At 40.5% G+C, this 22,605-nt stretch overlaps 2 protein-coding genes across 6 annotated transcripts in view; one reads left to right on the forward strand and one right to left on the reverse strand.

The window, feature by feature from the left end:
• Window positions 1–11,294, reverse strand: part of MED23 (mediator complex subunit 23) — a 43,226-nt gene extending 31,932 nt beyond the window's left edge. For 2 of the 5 annotated variants that reach the window (XM_062639555.1, XM_062639554.1), the window contains exons 1-9: window positions 11,109–11,294; window positions 7,766–7,797; window positions 7,566–7,653; window positions 6,702–6,826; window positions 6,442–6,553; window positions 5,607–5,705; window positions 4,958–5,059; window positions 3,900–3,969; window positions 2,176–2,288 (exon numbers count right to left, since the gene is read on the reverse strand). In XM_062639555.1, the coding sequence (XP_062495539.1) occupies window positions 2,176–2,288; window positions 3,900–3,969; window positions 4,958–5,059; window positions 5,607–5,705; window positions 6,442–6,553; window positions 6,702–6,826; window positions 7,566–7,653; window positions 7,766–7,797; window positions 11,109–11,168 (801 nt within the window). In that variant the 5' untranslated portion in view covers window positions 11,169–11,294. Of the gene's footprint in view, window positions 1–2,175; window positions 2,289–3,899; window positions 3,970–4,957; window positions 5,060–5,606; window positions 5,706–6,441; window positions 6,554–6,701; window positions 6,827–7,565; window positions 7,654–7,765; window positions 7,798–10,747; window positions 10,902–11,108 lie in introns of those variants that run through there. The other 3 variants (XM_062639556.1, XM_062639557.1, XM_062639559.1) reach the window with 3 other exon arrangements.
• Window positions 11,295–18,666: 7,372 nt separating this feature from the next.
• Window positions 18,667–22,605, forward strand: part of ENPP3 (ectonucleotide pyrophosphatase/phosphodiesterase 3) — a 36,800-nt gene continuing 32,861 nt past the window's right edge. The window contains exons 1-2 of the mRNA XM_062639563.1: window positions 18,667–18,977; window positions 22,500–22,578. Coding sequence (XP_062495547.1) covers window positions 18,861–18,977; window positions 22,500–22,578 — 196 coding nt within the window. The 5' untranslated portion in view covers window positions 18,667–18,860. The remainder of the gene's footprint in view (window positions 18,978–22,499; window positions 22,579–22,605) is intronic.

The following is a 22,605-nucleotide window of genomic DNA, read 5'->3' on the forward strand; positions in this document are numbered from 1 at the left end:
GCATGCTAAGGCACATGAAAATCAACAAGGTGCTTGGTGACAGCCAGCATGGCTTCACTAAGGGGAAATCCTGCCTGACCAATTTGGTGGCCTTCTATGATGGGGCTACAGAACTGATGGACAGGGGTAGAGCAGTTGATGTCATCTACCTGGACCTGTGTAAAGCATTCAACACTGTCCCACATGACATCCTTGTCTCTAAATTGGAGAGACATCAATTTGATGGATGGACCACTCGGTGGATAAAGAACTGGCTGGATGGCCGCACACAAAGAGTCGTGGTCAATGGCTCAATGTCCAGCTGGAGACCAGTAACGAGTGGTGTCCCTCAGGGATCGGTGTTGGGACCAGTCTTGTTCAACATCTTTGTTGCTGACATGGACAGTGGGATTGAGTGAGCCCTCAGCAAGTTTGCCGATGACACCAAGCTGTGTTGTTCGGTTGATACGCTGGAGGGAAGGAATGCCATCCAGAGGGACCTTGACACACTTGTGAGGTGGGCTGATGTCAACCTTATGAAGTTTAACCATGACAAGTGCAAGGTCCTACACCTGGGTCGGAGCAATCCCAGGCACAGCTACAGGTCAGGCTGAGAAGAGATTCAGAGAAGCCCTGCAGAGAAGGACTTGGGGGTGTTGGTTGATGAGAAAATGAACATGGGCCGGGAGTGTGCGCTTGCAGCCCAGAAAGCCAACTGTATCCTGGGCTGCATCAAAAGGAGCCTGACAAGCAGGTCGAAGGAAGTGATCCTGCCCCTCTACTCTGCTCTTGTGAGACCTCACCTGGAGTATTGTGTGCAGTTCTGGTGTCCTCAACATAAAAAGGACATGGAACTGTTGGAACAAGTCCAGAGAAGGGCCACGAGGATGATCAAGGGACTGGAGCACCTCCTGTATGAAGACAGGCTGAGAAAGTTGGGGCTGTTCAGCCTGGAGAAGACTGCGTGGAGACCTCATAGCAGCCTTTCAGTATCTGAAGGGGGCCTATAGGGATGCTGGAGAGGGACTCTTCATTAGGGACTGTAGTGATAGGGCAAGTGGTAATGGGTTAAAACTTAAACAGGGGAAGTTTCAATTGGATATAAGGAAGACGTTCTTTAGTGTAAGGGTGGTGAGGCACTGGAATAGGTTGCCCAGGGAGGCTGTGAATGCTCCATCCCTGGCAGTGTTCAAGACCAGGTTGGACAAGGCCTTGGGTGATATGATTTAGTGTAAGTTGTCCCTGCCCACAGCAGGGGGGTTGGAACTAGATGATCTTAAGGTCCTTTCCAACCCTAATTATTCTATTCTATGACTAAGATATATAAAAAACATACGTAGTGTAAAGAAATCAGGTATGGAACAACTGCTCGCTGTACCTTCCAATACCTGAATTACTTGAAAGACAAATGTTATCTCAAGCTAGACTCAAACAGGAGCCGATTCCTCATGCAACATGAAGTTCAAATGTGGAACTACGTGTCAAATTGATGTTAAGGATGCTAAAAGCTTACAGGGGCTCACGAAGAGACTGAACAACTATTTGGAAGAGGAGGGTTTACTAAATAATACAGAAACAACACCTGTATCAGGAAATATCCAAAATTATAATGACTGTAGAGTGTGAACATTATACATGTCATTAGATACTCTACCCTTATATCCTTCCTTAGACATCTAGGATACAGGGAATGGGAGGCTGGACAACGTGGATTTTTGCTCTGATCCTTTAGTTTTTAAAATTCTTTCAGTGCACCACTATTTCACACTCAATTTTAAGTTTAAATATGCTAACTTAGAAATTTGAACTGTAAAATTGTCTTTCATGTGGAAAAAGAAAGAGCACAGAAAGAAGACACTACGTTCTCATTCTCTTCCATCTCTCCACTGCTAAACTAATTTTCCAATCTATTCTGCGCTCTCATTTGCTCTCTCACACACCCCCCCTCCGCAAAGCACATCAAACATCTCATGTTCTTCAGCATCCTGGGCAGCATTTATACCACACACTACTCTAAAGGTCCTCGGCATATAGCTTGAGATCATCAAAATACGTAACACCATGAAGAAACCTATGTTTTCAATGTTAGCCTAGCTGGAACAATCAGATATTCACAATTGAAATTATTCCCCCCCCCGATATAAAAGCTCTATATTTATTGAATATGACATTTGTAAGAAGCTTAATAAGGCATACCTTATCATATGGTAAGAGACCTTTCAAAGGAAAACGAAGGGTTGTAGGATCCAGCTTCCATGAGTTACACATGGCACCCGAGTTATTTACCACAGGAAGAAGACTACAGCGACCTACATGCAATGAAACATAAATTCTACGACAGTGAAAATGGCCTATCACTTAATCATTCTGATGCAAAACCTGGCCTCACCCACTTTTGTGTTCCCCTTTAATTTCCACTGTTTAAAGCTTTTCACCATAAGGTTGCTTCAGGCTGATTTTAGTTTTAGAACTGATTTTCACCTAATAAAAAAATCTAAGGAGTAAAATCACCATTTATTCAGATTGAGTACCCTGAAAAAGAGAAGTATTTGCAAATATTAATCTAAAAGTGCTGTTCCATTACCATTGCTTGATCTAGGGATTTAATTTTGTCATGCTGACCCTTTCCAGAAAGAAAATGGTATTTCTAAAATAAGGGTATAATCTAGTCTTCCAGTATTCACCCTGTAAGACAAATACTAGGCAGGATTGTTAACTAGTAAACTGCTAAAAGTAAAAGGTCAGTAAACCAGTCAAATAAAAGCATCTGTACTCCAATGGAGTACACGTAGCTAATGGAGATCTAGTCAATTCAGTGTAGGCCAATATGATTTAGCCATCGTACACAAAGTTTTTGTACTGTAAATTTAGACTTGTTAGTATAGATTCGACACCCGAGATTTCTTTCAGTTGCTTACGCACAGGCACCTGAACTGAACCCCCTAGCACACTTGTGTGTCAGCATCCAAGTTTAGGTGCTTCAACTTTGACCTAAACCTCATTGTCAGTTCAAAGTCCATGACTTCTATTGTCCAGACTGACCATATCACTATCAGATAAAACAAGTAAAGAAACATTTCTTTCTTCCCTTCAACCATATCTATGCAGGACATTTACATATATAAGTCTTGTAAAAATTTGTGTGTGATCCCTACAAGTCACATGCATAAAAGCTATGCCACATTTTCAATACACGAATAACTACATGCTTCTGAAGTACGTACTGCTTTGAAGCATTAGAATGAATTTGCATTCTTAATCTCTGCACTGAGGAAGCTCAGTTGCAATAGACCTTGCTGAGACCTAACAAATAATGCAGCTCCTAATACGCTACCTAATTCTCAGAGAAAACAGAAGATTTTTATTGAAGAAAAATGCAACAGGCATCACAATCAAAACAGCCAAATTTTAACCTTTTGATTTCTAGCAATAAACAAAGGTGAGTGTTTCTTTCACAGAAAAGGAGAGCCAGTACTTATTTGGCCTACTAGGAAATGTTCACACAGAAGCCTGCAACAACAGCAAGGCTGAGCAGCTACAAAAGCTCCAATGGAAGCTGAAGTCATAAAATACTCCATGACTAACATATCAGTAGATTTGTATTAACTCAAAATCCTTGAACTTAGAAAACCTACAATTTTCTTAACTTACTGTAGTTAGAAACTACATGACCATGTAACAAGTAGTACATTTCCACTACCAGCTTGTAGTAAAAAATATTTTGATCAATATAAATTTTCCCCTTCAGAGCAAAAACTGGAAAGTCTGTAACCAAACTGACAAGAATAAAGATACTTCATGAAACATAAGCTCTGAATAATTTACCTTAAATGAATATATGCCCCAAAAGGTTATAAGAAAAAAAAGAGTTAAAAATTAATTAATTTAATTTTAAGTCACTCATGAAATCATTCTCTTACCACAAATGGAATTTATTCTTGCAGTAGGTCTGAAGGTATCCACAAAATCCGATACTAAATTACCCAGTAACTAGGTGAGGCCAAAAAAAATTAGAAGAAAGGTAAGGGTTTACATTCCAGATACCAATAACTGTATTTAAGATTTACAAATAGTTTCTTTGTTTTTATAAAAAACACAGTAGTCTAGTAAATAACTGGCTTACTACATTTCAACAAGTCAGAAAAGTAATCCAAAACCTAAAACCACAAAAGGAAAAATGTGTCCTTATTAAGATAGGTCAGGAAGCACTCTTCTCAGTTTGCACTCATGTGAGAATTTATATAATAACTGAAATAATACAGTATGCATAAGAGAAACAATGCACACCATTTAGTAACAGATGATTTCAGACAAGCTTATAATTTCTGTTCGTAACAAATCTGTCTGCCTTTAAATAACAATTCCACAAAGCAGCTACATTAATGTATTAATTAAATATTTATAACCTAAATTAAATTCAATCTTGGCTCAAAAGAAGTCAGTAATATTTTCCCCATTAATTCAAGGGAGTCAGGACTTAATTCTTTTCCCCAAACTTAGTTATTTTAACAGAATACAAAATTAAAACTAGATCAACGTTACATTCTTTTTGGAAACGGTGACCATTTTCAATGCATGAGAGCCCCAAATATTTTTGTATGACTGAATTTAAACAAAAAGAAAACACCTGTCAGCTATTTAAAGTGATTTCTCCTATCTTGAAGCCATAGAGAAAAAACTGGTAGATTAAGCATGACATGCATTTCCAAATGCATTCAACAAAACCAATTCAGTGCTTCTAGAGTTTTGAACATCAAATCAGAGGTCAGAACTACATCATCAGTTTCATGCAAGAACACACAGAGCTGCTTACAATCACATCAAGCCTGTATAATTTAATTTACATGCCTGATCACAGACCTTACTGTTGAATAGAAGATTTTAAATCTTTGTTTAAATTTTGTTTATAAAAACATAATTCATTTTGGTTTATGTGGAACAAAACCCTAGATTATATGCTTTGATATCATGTCTTTACCCAATGGGGAAGTTTTCCTTCAGGATATAATTTTCTGATTTCTGTAACTGCAAAGTAGGCAGGTAACAAACACGCATTTCTTTCCAAAATGTAGGCTACCACCTATAAATAAATAAAAATACATCAGTGTAAAAGACTTTGGATAAGGTAAACAAAGGTGTAGTCTGTCTACTGAGGCAGCCCATGAAAATAGATAGACCAATTAAATAGGTCTTCTTAAGTCGTATTCTGATAGAACATTAGTTTAAAACCTGCTTTTAATTGTACAAATGTAAGACTGTTTCAGCCTGTGTAAATCTTTGCCTCTCTGCCTGCTACGAAGTACTGAAAACAATTACTACTTTTATTTACTAAAAAATTAAGAAATTAATCTCAATATTGTAACTCCTATATCTTACCTTAGGCAAATCAAATATTGGGCCTGACCCTCCTGTTACAGATTTTACTGCTTATCTACAACCCCCAAAAAGCTCTTTGTTTACTGCATAAAATATAATTACAGAAAAGAATTAGAGCACAAAATGTAGTTTTTGCTGTTGAACTGTACCAACTCTCAGAGAGTCATCCCAGCTACTAGGAACTCACTAATAATAAAAGAATGAAGCCTATCTTCCTCTACAGTGATAATGTACAGAATTCAGATAGTTACCTCTCTTGCTGCTAAAAGCTGCTGTACAACAGCTGAGCTCACAGTGTTTGGAATTGTTAAGATTTTCTCTAGGATAACTTTTAATAGATCACGCACACCCTAAAAGAAAGCACACAAAATTAAATTTCCCAGATACTCTTTATTTCTGGCAGAATGATTAGACAATTAATATGGTCAGACACTACTTGCACAGACACATTAGTTGCACTAATGACATTAAGCCCCTTTATGGAACTTCTTAATCTCAGGATATCCCAGATGAAAAAGTAACTCTTCAAATTCTGATGTGCAGCCAGAGACATCCAACCTACAATGGGTTGTACAGGCTGAAAGAAGTACCGTATTGTGTTTTATGGCTTTTTGGCTCTAACACACTCACCAATGCTGGTGAGGTGATTCACTGCAAGACATGCAGTTTCCTACTCCTTCTGCTAAGAGTTGTACCCTGACAAAGACTTGGCTTTTAAGACCTTTTTCTTGCATAGCAACATGGGTCAGAGCAGATAACAGAACGTAAGCCTCCATGCTTGATAGTATTACTTTCCCACATCTACCACTTCTGCAACTGCATTAGGGGTATTTACCTTGCAACTGAAAGAGGGATGAAAGAGGACTGTGCAATAAAGAGTAGGAAGAGTTTAGTTGTCCACGCAGAATTACCTATTAAGGTAAAGCTCAGCTATGAAAAAGTGTTAAAGGTGGTCTCACTGTATCATCTTTTTCTTTCATAATCCAAGCAGACTTTGAAATACTGCGTGTCTCTGGCATAGAATCATAAAAACAAAGCCAGAAAACGAAGCATCTTAGCACAAAGAAAGGAATGGGCAGAAGATACCTTGTAGTCTACACCTCCAATAATCTTGCGGACCAATTTAAATGTTAATGCCCACAGCTGGGTCCTTTCCCATTCAAGTGTATCAGAGTTTATCAGAGATTCACAAACCATCCTAGCAGAAGGAGACAATGCAAGAATGAGTGACAGATAATAAGCATGTGCTCTCCAGCAGTAATTTTACAACATCATCATAAAGTAGCCTCCGATATCACAACTTCCACAAACCCTATTAATCGTTTCATTCTGACATAGTTACTTACCTGGGTGGCAGAAGTCCAGTTTCTACTGCCATTGCTAAACAGTCATAAAGAAAAGAAATTCTTTTAGGACTGTGCTGGCTATGAATGAATCTTACAATCCACTGGACACACTGTTCATGGGATTCCTGAAAAAGCAGTAGAGGGGAGAAAGAATGTATTTACAGGCAGTGAAACAAACCAGAATTCATATAGTACCCTACCACAAAGAGATGACACTAACACAAGAACAAGATTATAAATCGTATTTGTCCAGTTGTCTTGTTTTTCCTACAAGTCTTTCGATCTTATTTTGAAGCAGTCCAGGTGCTCAGTACTGGAAACACCTCATGGCCAAAACACTGATTTGTATAGTCAACTTTGGTTTTCACATGAAGTCAGCAGAGAACAGAATAAAATTGTTTTATATTATTCTTTCCCTTTTACGGTTACAATCAAATTCAGTGAAAACAAAGAGGACTAGGTCTCCAATTACAGAATAGAGCCTAGAGGTATCTAACTTCTGGAAGGTAATTTTTGAACACAAACAACTATTTTCCTTTTTTTTTTCCTCCCCTACTTATTCACTTCTACTGGAAATCTTGTAACAAATTCCCTTTTTTTATTTCTTTATTGATATACTTTCATTTGCTTATCCCTATTTATACTGCACACCAACCTCTGCTGAACAACTATATCATCTTATAAATGACAAAACTAATTTTTTTCTTGCAAAGTCTTCCTATATTCTTTACTGCAGCATATTCAAAACTAGACCCTGAATGACTGGACACAGACCTTACAGCTTAAGTGTTTGCCTGTTAGACAACGTATCACAGTATTAAAAAAGTATATCAAGTACTTGTAAGAAACAAAATTAATGTTAACCTGGGAAAGACTGCTCCAAAACTGTCTAAAAGCACCCAGGCAGCTGATCAGTTTGGTTCTCTCATCTTCAGGAGTGTCCATAAACATACTAATGCAAATAAAAAACATTAGTTATTAGCAGTATCCATTGAAAGAACGTAAGTAGAAAAACACATTTATATATCAAAAGTCTTCCACAAATAAACTAACACTGCACTCACCCAGGAAAAGCTTCTTCAATTACTTCTGTTTTCTGTAAGAGAAAAACTCTGAGTGAGCTATTGTGAGGTTTCCTATGAGTATCACACCACCAGGATAAAGCCCAGAAGAGTAAGTCATACTGTCAGAGGACTGTATCAGAGAAAGGTTTATTTCTTCTGCTACACTAGACTCTTCCAAAGTTGAGATTGCTTTTTTTTTTTTCGTAAAAACAACACACTTTGTGGATTCAAACTAAGGCTTTTTGGTTTGTTTTGGTGGATTTCGACATGGGATGGGTGGATTTTTTTCCTTTTTCTTCTGAACCCCTAGATATTAATTTACTTTGTGAAGTTGGATAAATTTTTGATTCTGTTATTGCAGCTTTTTTCATACTTTGAAAAAAAGTTATTTTTTAACTCCATTAAGTTTTTGTCTCCTTTATGTTGCATGACACTCAGTAACATAAGCCAATTATTGCAGTTACTTTCTCATCTTAGTTTAGATCCATTGCTTTTTAAATTCCACTGAATAATTATATGGCCTTCTAAGAGGTAAAATATATAGTGTGTACATATATATACAAAATATATATAATAAATATATATAATATTATAATGTTATATATAGTACATATATATATTACCACAGACGCATAGAACAGTTTGGGTTGAATAGGTCCTGAAGATCATCTAGCTCCAACCCCACTGCCATGGGCAGGGACAACTGCGACTAGACCAGGTTGCTCAAGACACTGCCCAACCTGACCTTGAACACTGCCAGGGATGGATGGATATATGAATATCCAATTTATTTTCTCTAAAACGTTCCTTTTTTTTTTCCTTACCTCCTCCCACTCCACTTTATATAGAAAAACCAAAACAAACCCTTCCATTTTGCTCAAAGGCTTCTACATTATTATTCTAATACATCAGCACAGAAGTTCTGGAAAATACCATTCCACAACTATTTCTACCTTCTGTGAGAATTTCATACTATACACAGATGCGATCTGTAACTAACCACTATGTATTTTCATTTTATAGTGCAGAAATAACAGCATGTAAACGAATAATCTTTCTGGTGAACTTTTTCAATCACACAGCCTAGAACCACCTCTCACTGCCACTCACAGCTTTCTCAAGACACAAAAGGGAAACTGATACTCATCTGTTCTGTATAGAAACTTTAGGTTTGTTGCTGTCTACCAAGTCAGTAATAGCAACAGTGAAAGCAACAACTTGCTATTTTCTCAGTTCTGGCTTCAAAAATGCAGAGAAACTTTGTAAGGGCCTTTTTGCTTCTTCCATGAAAATTTTAGGCAAATAACATTGCTTAAAAACAGGCAATGTGACAATACAGTCAAACTGCAATGTTAAACATGAGAAAACATAATCTGAATGACAGTGCCCAAACAAGAAATCAGTTGGGTATGGGCAATTAATATGCTATAAGCAACTTAACACCATTTAAAGAAAAGTACATTGTGCATTTCATAATAAAAATTTAAAACAGGAAGCAAAATTCAACCTTCCCTCTACAGAGATTCAACTTTTAGACACCACTTTCAAATACACCTGCCTATGGGAGCTACATACTCTTTACAGTTCAGACAATTTGACCAACCTCCTCTCTCTGAAACATCAGTCAGGCTCCTGTTCATGATCTTATCAGCTACTGTTACCCCAGCGTTTCCAGCCATGAAGCTATCTACCAAGAAGCTCATTCATTTAAGCTTTAAAAAATCAATGACTTAATGACCCAATGACTGGTTCACAAAGGGAAAGCTCAATTTAACTAATCTGATATCTCTCTATGATAAGATCACCCACCAACTGGACCAAGGGAAGGCCATGGATGTGGGTTTTCCAGATTTTAGTAAGTCTTTTGATAGTGTCCCTCACAACACGCTTCTATACAAGCTATCCAACTGTGGGATAAACAGTGGGTTCACAGTGCACTGGGTGAAGAATTGGCTGAAGGGCAGAGGTCAAAGCATGGTAGTGAATGGGGCTGCACCTGGCTTGCAACCGGTCACAAGCACTGTTCCTCAGGGCTTGATTTTAGGGCCAGTTCCATTCAGTATATTTATCCACAATCAGAATGCAGCAGTTAAATGCACCATTAGCAAGTTTGCTGACGATATCAAACAGGGAGGTGCTGCTGACTCTCACAAAGGACAAGAGGTCTTGCAGAGGGATCTAGGTACACTGGAACACTGGCTTATGATTAGTGGAATGAAATTTAACAATTTCAAATGCCAGATCCCGCACACAGGACAGAGTAACACTGGGAACAAGTATAAACTGGAAGAGAAATGGCTGAAGAGCAGCCCTGCAGAAGGGGATCTGAGGGTGCTGGTCAACAGCAGGCCCAACACGAGTCAGCAGTGTGCCCTGGCAGCCCAGAGGGCAAACTGCATCCTGGGGTGCATCATACAGAGGATAACCAGGTGGTCAAAAACAGATGATTATCCCACTGTATTTAGTGTTGGTGCAACCTCACCCTAAATACTGTGTGTAGTTCTCAGCCCCAAAGTTTAAGAGACTGTCAAGGTCCTTGAATGTGTCGGAAGGAAGGCAACAAAGCTGGTGAAACTGCTGGAAGAAATGTCCTACGACAGAAGCAGCTAAAGGCTCTGGGCTTGTGTAGGAGAGGAGACTGAGGCTCAACCTCAGTGCTCTCTACAGCTTCCTGAGGGGGGGGGATTTGGAGAAGGAGATGCTTATTTCTTCTCCCTGGCATCCAGACAGGTTCAAAGCTGCACCAGAGGAGGCTTCGACTGGACATTAAGAAGCATTTCTTTACAGAGACAGCAGTCAAACACTGGAAGGGGCTCCCTAAAGAGGTGGTCAATGCCCCAAGTGTTTAAGATGCATTTGGGCAATGCTCTAGATAACATGCTTCAACATGTGATCAGTACTGAATTGGTCAGTTGCACTAGATGATTGTCGTAGGCCCATTCCAACTGAAATAGTCTATTCTGGGCTACTCTAATTACCTACCAAACCATGCTTCATTTTGGAAGTACCACTGCGTGTCTGTATTTCCACAACTTACGCCATTATGGTGGCTTAAGAGAAACGTCTCCTCAAGACATTTATCTGCTCACAGCCTCCTTCAAAACATGTCCTTAAAAACTGCTTACTCTACAGTGAACTTGGCACAATACAGCTTGGTTGTGGGTAAGCAATCCGCGCCAGGAAAACAAAAACCCTTATTCTCTCCGTTTTCTGTTCCTCAGGATTCCCTCCACACACCCCCCCCCCATCTCTGAGAGGGTGCACGGCGGGCCGCACGGCCCCGGCCCGGCCTACCCACAGGGCTCCCCCCGGCCCCGCGGCGGCGCTCCGGCCACGGACTCACCACCACCTCCTCGAAGATGCTCTGTAACTGCGTCTCCATAGGCACCATGGGAATCGCCATGATGCCGGGACCACCGCCGGTGCCCCGCCGGGCCCTCTGTCAGGCGGACACGGCGGCGCGGAGAGCCCTCCCGCGCCGGAAGCTCCGTCCCCGATTCCTGCTCCCGCCCCTCCGCGGGAAGCGAGTGCTTGGCCCGGCCGTTCCGGCGAGCGCAGCCTTCCGCTTCTTGCTAGCCCGCTGGCGCCCTGGTTGCGGACTGGGAGCGCTCCCTGGCGGAGCGGTGGCGGGAAGAGCGGGCGAACCGGGGGAAGAAACGGCCGTTTACAACCTGGGAACTGACTTTTTGAGATTTGTTTGCTCTTTGTTGTTTTGTTTGTGCTTGTTCGGGTGGGGTTTGGGGTTTTTGTTTTGATTTTTTTTTTTTTGTCTTTTTTTTTGGAGGGGGGTTGGGGTTTGTTGTTATAAATGTGGCTCAAATAAATTGACGAGAGCCAGACCAATGAATCAAATCGGTTTATTGAGCAAGCAAGAGCAAGCAAAAGAGCGCTGGGCGGCCGGGGAGTCTCCGCTCCGCCAACGGCACGCACCCCACTTCCCCAAAGTCACTGGTTTTATACTCTTCTTCATCCGATATACGTGTCACCTCCTGGCGTCCTCTGCGTCTGTGTGATCTGTAGATAAGGGGTCTCATTCTGCCTCCCGGTGGGTGTGGGGAGGAAGGCTCCTTATCGCCTTCCCCATGCATCGTTTACTTTAACGGATACCTGGGGTCTATAAGCAACATGTCAAAGCACCGTAATTTTCCAGTAACTAATAAGCAAGCAAGTAACTCTAAGCAAGTAACTCCTAAGCAAGCAAGATTTGATTAACAAACAGGAATTTACTCATTACGGGGGGGGGTGGTGGTGTTGCTTTTGGGGTTTGGGTGTTTTTTTTGTTGTTGTTGTTTTAAACCAGAATATTTGGTTAGGCTTCTTTGTTTCTTGAATAATCAGTTATTAGAGTAATCTGACAAAATACATGTCCCATAGCAGGAGGGTTGGAATTGGATGATCTCTAAAGTCCCTTCCAACCCAGACCATTCTGTGATTCTATGTTCTGGTTCTTTTCACTGTTCTTATAGGACTATAGTTTGCTGTAATTACTATAAAGTTGGAATTACTCATTCCTGTAAAAAGTCATAGAATAAACTGAAAATGCATTTGTCTGACAACATACGAGGACACATCATATATTGGCAGTGGTTTTGAAATTAAAAATAAATGTAAAATGCCAACTCAACAGTGTTAAAATTTTGTGGGTCTTTGACACTGTGTTTTCTGAGCTGCCTGAGGATGCTTGGCTGTGAACTTAAATTCAGCTAAATACAAACTTATGTCTACAGCAGAATAATAAAGCCAATCATCTCAAATTCCAAGGTCCCAGAACAGCACAAAATTAACATTGCCAGGCCTGGAGTTAAGTGGAAAATAACCCATAGCTGGAAAACTCATGTGGAATTGAATAGAGGATAATTTGTTATAAACATAAATAGCTTTTGTATAAGCAAGCCTCAGAGAATACATAACATAAGCAATGAGAACAGTTACAAATAAATTTTAGATGTACTTCAGGGATATGTGATATGCAGGGCTTGTCCAGCTAGCAGAAAGGCCTGCTGTAGTAAACAGGCAGTAGTACACATGGTTGAAGTCAGTGCAGTCTTGTCAGTAATGGGAAATGCCTGGTTGGAAAACAAATAATGCTTACCTTCTCAGTACTTACCTACGTACACGTGTAATGAATGATCACTGGAAACAGAAAGGATACAATTGTACTTGCTTGTGTTTCTTTTGTGATTGGGTTGCCTTCAGTTTTAACAGAAAGCTATTTATTCTATGAGAAATGTTCATTATCCTCCTCACTGTGTTCTTATTTAAAGTATGTTGCAGTACAATCTGACATGCCTTTGGATGTCCTGTTAACATCTAGTGTCAGTACTTGCCCATCCTGGGCAGATCGGCTCAATAGTTTATCAAAATGGCAACCCCCAGGATGGGTGTCTGCTCTAGTTCTATGCAAGGTCCTAATCCGTTCCTATCATGACCTATAACAGAATTGGAAATGGAGCCTAAAAGAAGCATTCTTACTCATCATTATGTGTTATCCTTCTCCTGAGGACCAACCTCTTCCTATTCTTACTTTTTTCTGCCTTACTACTCTGTCACACTCACAGGCTAACAGCCATTCCTAACTGTGCCTTGGGCTCGAGATCTTGATCCACTCTTGACATGTATCAAACCAGAATCTGTCCACAGCTTTGTACCTGATATGACTTTATCTTGATTTTCAGTCATTAACCAACATTAAACTGTACTTACCATGCCAGCCCAAATTTAACCGGTTACCTTTTATAGACACACTTAGTCTATCCTTAATGTCCAGAAGGAGGAATAGCAACATATCTTAGGCACTGCCTAAGGTGTCTCTGCCAAGGTAGGAAGCCCTGTCAGACTCTTCATATTAGGTAACACGGAGCCACAAGCCTCACCAAACAAGGAAAGTGGCATTTGCATGAGGAAGAAATTACCCTCTTCATCCAGAGACAGAAAAGGAAATGGACTTTTTAAATTGACTGTAAATATGATGTCACTCTGGCAAAAAGCCTTCACCAAAATGACTATTTTTTAAAGGATAATAAACATTTAGGAGGAAAGTGGTTAATCTTTGTTGTTTGGTTTCTGTTGGGTTTGTTTGTTTGTTTGTTTACCTGAGTGGCATTCATTCTAGAAGATGGATGCCAAATAAGTATAAAGGTGTCTTTTAATTGGTGATATGTAAGTTCTGATGGCCTTAGAGGACTTTCACCTGCTTTATACTAGTAGCTTATAACCACAGGAATTGTAGTGAAAATTGAAAGTGGCTGCAACACAATGCTATTCTGAAATGTCTCTCCCTGTTTCCCTGAGGTTCTTGTTAACATGTATATACGGCGAGATGTCCTGCCTGTGTTCTTCAAAACCATCTTCCCATTTCTGGAAGTTCTAGATGAACCGAGGGCTGCCATTTGACCGTAGGGGAATGGGTTTGTCTGTACCCTAGCCCTGCATTTGTATAGGGTCACACTGTATGCAGAATGCTCACTTTAACTTTACGATTCATTAACTGAGAACAAAAAGGATAATTGATAATTTCCTCTTCCTTGTTGGTTTCTTTACTCTTAAGTATTGATCATATGGATTGCTTTTTTTGTGTGAATTGTCTTTTGGTAGGGATGAAAAGTGTTTTTAAACTTGCGAGGCCCTTGATCTTTAAACAGAAAAGTCTGGGTTCTTGGTGAATGTTCATGAAGTTTTATATTCTTATTTTATCAGTGAGAAATGTCATATAAATTAATCATGTGGGCAGTGAAATTGGAAATTTGTGAAATTAGAACAATGATTAGGTAAAAGCAAAATCAAATATATGAGATAAATTATTTTATTTTATATCAATAGGATCAGAAATTAATCCTGAGTGCCTATATTGATGACTCACACTTTCAGTGGTCAAATTTGCTTCTGTAAATTTACGTATTGGTTTTGGCTGGGATGGAGCTAATTTTCTTCATAGTAGCTTGTATGGTGTTATGTTTTGGATTTGTGATTAAAACAGTATTGATATGCACACAGAGTTTAGCTATTGCTGAGCTGTGCTCAAGCAAAGCCTCAGGGCTTTCTCTGCAATTAAGCTGGGAGTGCACAAGAGTTTGGGAGGGGCCACAGCTGACCCCAACTGACCAATGAGACACCCCACACCATATGGCGCTGTGCTCAGCAATGAAACCTTGGGGTGAAAAAGGAAGAACGGGAGACTTTAGGGAGGGGTGGTGTTTCTCTTCCAGAGTAACCACTACACATGGTGCTTTCCTGGAAGTGGCTGAACACCTGCCTCCGAAAAGGAAGTAGTGATGGATTCCTGATTTTGATTTGCTTGTGTGCGTGACTTTGCTTTACCTATGAAACTGTTGTTTTCTCAGTTCACAAGTTTTCTCACTTTTATGGTTCTAGTTCTCCCCGCAACCTGCTGCAGGGGAGTGAGAGAGGAGCTGTGTGGTTCTGAGCTGCCTACTGGGATTCACATACAAGAGTGCTTTTTTGTGGCCAGTGTGGGGCAAAGTGGGGTTCAAGATAACAACAGGTTTGATTGGAATGTGCTAGAGAAGATTTATAACTTGTACGGCTGTTTAGCTATTAATTGTCAGGCTCCTGCACTTGCCACAGGACTTGCTTTCTTTACCGTATATTAGAGTCTAATGATTGTTAGTGGCTGCTATTTGCTGTAGTGCTTATCATCTTATTCTGCTGTGTCGAGGAACATTTCTGTAACAGCAGTGACCATGTGCCTGGGCTGGCATATGGCCAAGGCATTGCTTCTGTTCCTGTACTGCTGTAGCAGGCATGCTGCAACTCCAGTCAAAGGGACTATGACCTGTAACTCCATGCTGGAGCAGATACACCCCAAACTGTCTGTGGCTGTGGATAGATCCACAGTGAAGCAGGTACAGTCATGAATCATAAACTCAGGTAGGTCGAAAAGATCCTTAAGGTCATCAGGTCCAGTTGTTAACCCAGCACTGACAAGTCTACCACTAAATCATGTCCCTAAGGATTTTAAATACCTCCAGGGATGGTGACTCAACCACTTCCCTGGGTAGCCTGTTCCAGTGCTTCACAACCCTTTTGGTGAAGAATTTTTTCCTAATACCCAATCTAAACCTCCCCTGGCACAGCTGGAGGCCGTTTCCTCTTGTCCTATCACTTGTTACTGGGTAGAAGAGACCAACACCTACCTTGCTCCACCTTCCCTTCAGGTAGCTGTAGAGAGTGATAAGGTCTCCCCTCAGCCTCCTTTTCTCTGGACTAAATAAGCCCAGTTCCCTCAGCCACTCCTCAGACATCACACTCATCACACTCACACTCATCGTCAGCTCATCGCCTCCTTACACTCATCAGACTTCTGCTCTATACCCTTCACCAGCTTCACTGCTCTTCTCTAGACCTGTTCCAGCAAGTCAATGTCTTGTAGTGAGCGACCCAGAACTGAACACAGTATTCGAGGTGCAGCCTCACCAGTGCCGAGTACAGGGGGACAATCGCTTCCCTAGTTCTCCTGGCCACATTATTTCTGATGCAAGCCAGGGTGCTCTTGGCCTTCTTGGCTGCCCGGGCACACCACTGGCTCATGGCTGTTGACCAACACTCCCAAGTCCTTTTCTTAGTCCTTTTCACCAAGGGAAGGTACTGCAACCTGTGCATGAGTTCATGACAGAATGTGGGCAAGGGAAGGAGTTCATTGCAATTTTAAACTTTATAGCTTCGTTCAAAGGGACCAGATATAGTGGCGACTGTAATGGATATAACTTAAAGTTGTAACCTGTTGTTTGAGTTGTGTGTTACAGGAAGTGCTACAGCAGGAATCACCTGAACAGAGGACAATCCTCACAAGAAGGCCTGCTAGTGTGACCCAACCTGAATGGGTTTTGGTAGCCAATAACCCCACTACACACTGTCTTTCCTGTCCTGAGCAACTACAACAAATGAAGCCCTGGTCATGAAAGAAGTGAACTCAACGGGCATATTATGGGCATTTCCGTAGTCTAAAGGAATTATATCTGTATGCGTATGAAAGGAGGGGTGTGTGTGTGATTAATGGACATGTATTGGATAATGTGGGACCTGAGCATGACACAAATGGTAGAGAGTAAGGGGTAGAGACTGAACTGTTTTGGTCTGTGATAGAGTTAATTTTCTTCATACCAAGTCATATAGTGCTATGTTTTGGGTTGTTTTTTTTTTTCTTAATTGCAGATATTATAAATTTAGTTATTATAAATTACAGCTCATGCAGTGCTTAAGTTTCAAATCAGATCCACATTTGAATAGTTACACTTGCATAGCCTAGTAGGCTATGAAGGTACATTTTTGTAACAACCAACCACTAATGCAAAAATGACACAAATTAACCCCAAATTGAAACCCAAATAATTTCAAATTGTTCTTAAATGAAACCTTTTTATTTTTTATTAAAATTGATTTGGCTATATGCACTTAGTTTTTAATGTGTACATCTATTACTACTGAAAAAAAAAACCCAAACAACAAGCTGAAAGAAGTATGTAACAAAGATGGATTGAAAGTAAATGGGAGGAATCACACAGTATCACAGTATGCTGGAGATTGGAAGGGACCTCAAAAGATCATCTAGTCCAATCCCCCTGCCAGAGCAGGAACACCTAGATAACGTTACACAGGAATGTGTCCAGGCGGGCTTTGAATGTCTCCAGGGAAGGAGACTCCACAACCTCCCTGGGCAGCCTGTTCCAGTGTTCCGTCACCCTCACTGAGAAGAAGTTCCTTCTCAAGTTTAAGTGGAACCTCTTGTGTTCCAGTTTGCACCCATTACCCCTTGTCCTATCATTGTTTGCCACTGAGTAGAGCCTGGCTCCATCCTTGTGACACTCCCCCTTTATATATTTATAGACACTTATAAGGTCACCCCTCAGTCTCCTCTTCTCTAAACTATAAAGACCCAGCTCCCTCAGTCTTTCCTCATAAGGGAGATGCTCCACTCCCTTAATCATCTTGGTTGCCCTGCGCTGGACTCTCTCCAGCAGCTCCCTGTCCTTCTTGAACTGAGGGGCCCAGAACTGGACACAATATTCCAGATGGGGTCTCACCAGGGCAGAGTAGAGGGGAAGGAGGACCTCTCTCGACCTACTAACCACCCCCCTTCTAATACATCCCAGGATGCCATTGGCCTTCTTAGCCACAAGGGCACAGTGTTGGCTCATGGTCATCCTGTCGTCCACTAGGACCCCCAGGTCCCTCTCCCCTACACTGCTCTCTAGCAGGTCGTTTCCCAACCTATACTGGAACCTGGGGTTGTTCCTGCCCAGATGCAGGACTCTACACTTTCCCTTGTTATATTTCATCCCGTTATTCCCTGCCCAACTCTCCAGCCTGTCCAGGTCTCGCTGGATGGCAGCACAGCCTTCTGGCGTGTCAGCCACTCCTCCCAGCTTAGTGTCATCAGCAAACTTGCTGATAGTACACTCAATTCCCTCATCTAAATCATTGATGAATATATTAAATAATACCGGTCCCAGTACTGACCCTTGAGGCACTCCACTAGTTACAGGCCTCCAACTAGACTCAGCCCCATAGACTACAACTCTCTGGCTTCTCTCCTTCAGCCAGTTCGCAGTCCACCTCACTACCTGGTCATCCAGTCCACACTTCCTCAATCCTCTGGTGCTAAATAAGGCAAAGCACCTGAAAACAGGCTTGACAGAGCAGGAGTTAAGAAACGGTTTACTTTCATATTGATTTTGTCTGATATATTTAACACTGTCTTTGAAGATAACAAATACTCTGGATGACAAGCTTTTAACTAAATAGTTGAGTACTTGAATTTGTGTCATTTTGCATTTTATTGCTTAGCAACGTATTACTCCTAATCTCCAGTTAAGAGTTTACTTAGTGCCGTTCTTATCTTGTAATGTGACAGGTTCTCTGTACACAGATAATGCTTTTCAGCCGTTGACCTTTCTGAATCTTTTTCCTGCTTACTTTGGCTTCCTGCAACACTATTACTGATGCAAATGCTAGGATCTCATAAAAAAACCTAAGAACAAAGTACGTACACACTTGAAGCAGGAGTACGAGCCTTTTAGTCGCAGCTAACCCAGCTGGGGAGCCTGAGCAACGGAGCCTAGAGGCAGATATCAGCAAAATGGAGCTTCAGGATCATATTATCAGGCATCAAAGCGGACATTTGGATGGGGTGTATTTAAACCCCGCAAACTATGTGAAGAAAAAAACTCTCCTGAAATACAGAGTCATCTGCGCTGTAAGTACGTGCTGTTCTTCAGGGCTGCTAGTTTAACAATTCTCAAATTGCAGGATTTTTAGAAGTTTAATTGTATTGATCATTCAGGGTAGCTTGGTAATTGGTGCTTAAAGTTTTACTGCATGAATGCACTGACTTCACCGACAGATTTCTGAAGTTCTGGTATTTATCAAGCAAATTGTTTGCTTTGCTTTCTGACAGTTAACTGCACTTTCTGTTTTACTCCCCTAATCTGACAGTTCTTTTGCACAGCAAAGACATTGCTTCAATACTTTACTGTAAATGTTTGTTTAAAACTATGCGTTTGTGGCCAGAGCAGCCACAGTTCCTTTTTGCTTACTTTTTTACCTTTGGATTTGTCATTAACAAACCAGAACATGTAGCAAAGTGTTGGTAACAAACACTCAGGAAGCCGGGCATGGGAAAAACTGATGAACCATTTCGGCTGTCTTGTATATGATAAGCGGTTTCATTGTTTTTAAAATCTTTTGTTGTAGCCAATACAGTTTTCAGCTTCTGTTTGTAACCACAAAAGATGCGATCAGTAATATATATATGTGTATACGTTTGCACAAGCTCTTGCATCTGTAAATCGGAATTTAGAGAAAATGGTAAATACTGATTTTAGTAAGACTCAAACCTTAATATTGAAAACAGCGCTATGAAAGAGAGATAAGTTACAATATTCTTTAGCTCTATGCCATCTGTACAACTGAACATAGTACAAGTTCCTATTTAATGCTGCATTGAGCAAGGATTGCATAACATATGAGGGTAATACTGGAAATCGAGAAAAAAATAGAAGATAAAATGGCAGACATTCCTTCCTTAATTCTTAACTAAAAATAAATGAATAATGAGGAACAGTGTGGGAAAAAATGCCTAACTATAAAGGAAAGTAATTTATACTTTCAAGGGGTACTTGGAAGAGTAAAGTGAGAAATATAAGTATCCTAAAACTTATTAATTCTTTCAAATACATTAGTTTCTAATGCTTACCTGTATGGAAAAAAAACCAAACCCAAAACCAAACCCAAAATCTAAATATTGGAAGTGTAAGCTGTTAATATCATTCCACACCATTTATTTATTTATTTACTTTTTATATCTATCTATCTATCTATCTATCTATCTATCTATCTATCTATCTATCTATCTATCTATCTATCTATCTATCTATCTATCTATCTACCTACCTATCTATAATATAAACTATATCCATGAAGTACTTCCTTGGCAACTTTTTCCTGAAAGCTTAGGCAGAGAACTGTGTACTCAGAAATAGCAGTCACACTGTAATAAGTCCTCCAGGTAGCAGAGTGTATGCATTAGGATCAACTTTTTTATGAATAAGTAGAAATAGTCCTGAATCTAGACATAGAATTTAGCTGTGGAAAGTCTGAGGATTTGAATAGGTGCTACCAATGTTATTTCATCTTAAGGATGAATGTCCCAAAATCGAGGGTTTTTCTGTAAGTACTGTAAGAAATGCAGTATCTCATTTGTACACCTTGGGTTTTGGGTTTTAGGTTTTTACTTCATCTCTGTCATTGCTTGCAGTGGTGGAATGTTTGCTGTTGCAATAATTGTACTTTCTACTTAGTACAATCTATTTATTTCAGTTACAAATTGAGTTTTAATGAAATTACGAGGTAAAACCATAGTGAACTTCAAGGTGACGAATGCATTTCCTGGTGACTGGGCTTATCTGTACTCAGTGAAAAAAGACATGTTAGGTTACTGTGGTAGTGTTATCTTCCCTGCCCAGAAAGACTGGTTGTCAAATGTGCCCTCTTGTGTCCTCTGTACAATGATGTGCCAAAATGTGGCCTGATTCTCCATCTTTGCTGACTGGATGTAGGATTAAACTGCTGCCTTCACACCTGGGGTCTCTTTTTGAGGGACTTCAGCATCTATGCCACTTTGGGCAATCTGTCTGAACATGCTTATCTCACTTGTCTCTCTGACGCAGCTCTGGTTTGAGGGTATTTCTCTTGTACAAAATCCAGGGAGTGAGCAGCAGAAAGAAAGTAACTGTGGGAGAGAGAAAGCATGAAAGAAGTGGCTTTTGCATTGCTGGCGTTTGATGTTGCTTGGGAAAAAATCAATGGCATGAGGCTGAAGAGGGTGGGCAGCAAGGGAGAAACAGGAAATTCTTGAGCACAGTTTCAAGGAACATAGTAGCAGGAGGAGAAAGTGTGGGGTCTGTAAGAAGCCCCTTCCTCTGTGTCTGTCCAGAGGAAGAGGTATGTGTCATGCCAGGCTCACAGTTAAGTCTCCTAGTTGTACAGAGCTAGTTGATAGTGTGCCACACTCCTGACTTTCTCACTTGTGTGCCTGGACCTTTCTGAGCTATGGGAAGGAGAAATGTGTGCATGGACTGTCCTGGTGGTATGTCCTGGCCAAATGGTACGCCCGCACCAGAGAGCTGAGCAGCATTCCTTGCTGCCACACTTATGCCTAGTACCTGCAAGGCAGGATGGGCACTGACAAAGAGCATATGGTGGTTTTCTGAGCAGGGATGTGCAAAAAGTAACAGGGTAGTGTATTTACACTTGTTTATATCCTACCATACATTTTTTTCTCAGCTCCTTATAATTGCTATAGTCTCAGTTAAGAGACTCCATTACAGTAATACTGAGCATGAGAGTAACCCTCTCTTACTTCTGCTTTATTTTGAATCTTATTTGCTAGTTCCTGCTGGTCCCTGGAATTGGCAGGAGATAAAAGAAGGCTCTGACAACAAAAATGAGGAGTAAACTGGGATGGTTTATGGTGCCCTTCTGTGATATGCATTTTCTTTTCCATCATTGCCTTAGTGAATACTAACATATGAATGTGGATGCCCTATGAAATATTCTTGAGAGGGTAGCCACTTTTCACTGCGCCTTTCAGCCAATGTATGTTGCCATTCATATTGAATGCCTATTAAGCCAATAGAGGTCTCCTCAGCTCTTTCCCTATCTCCCAGACCTTATGCTGCTTTCTGTTATGGGGTTTCTTTGAGCTGTTTGTCTCTTTCTATGTGCCTCTTTCCCATCTCTGATCTTGCTAATTTGTTATGAGAAACTGGCGTGTGGTTGGAGATTTGACACTTGCAGCCCCAATCCAGCTGAGTTTAAAAAATCCTTGGGAACACTTTAAGAAAATACAGAAGGTAAATAAAGGAATTACCTTCTTTTTTACACAGATAAATAATTTGCAAACCAGGTAAATATGTTGATTACTTCCTACTATCTTTTTCCCAGCAAAGATTTTCTGGATTGCAACGTGGGACTAACAGTAGGTTAAAAGTGCGTTATTACGGCGTTGGCTTGTAAGCAGTTCACAAGATTATCATTCTTGCTCTGGTCCTATCTTCAGGCTCAGAATGTCTCCAATGTTTTGATGAACAAGTTCAGAGAAATTATTAGTTAATAAGAAATCATAGGTTCACAAAAATAGGAATCACAAAGTTATTTCTAATAAACATAACATTTTATCACAATTGTGAACTTTAATTTTCTTGCGTCTATGTGACAGGTTCTGCTGTGTGCTTTGCTGGTTGTATCCCTGGGATTAGGTTTGGGACTAGGACTGAACCATGGAGCTCAGGAGCAAGGTATGTTTATAATACTTTCAGCATAGT

Source organism: Pezoporus occidentalis, unplaced genomic scaffold, assembly GCF_034315485.1.
Source record: "Pezoporus occidentalis ecotype Australia unplaced genomic scaffold, CSIRO_AGI_Poc_V1 ctg61, whole genome shotgun sequence".
Classification (NCBI taxonomy): Eukaryota; Metazoa; Chordata; class Aves; order Psittaciformes; family Psittacidae; genus Pezoporus; species Pezoporus occidentalis.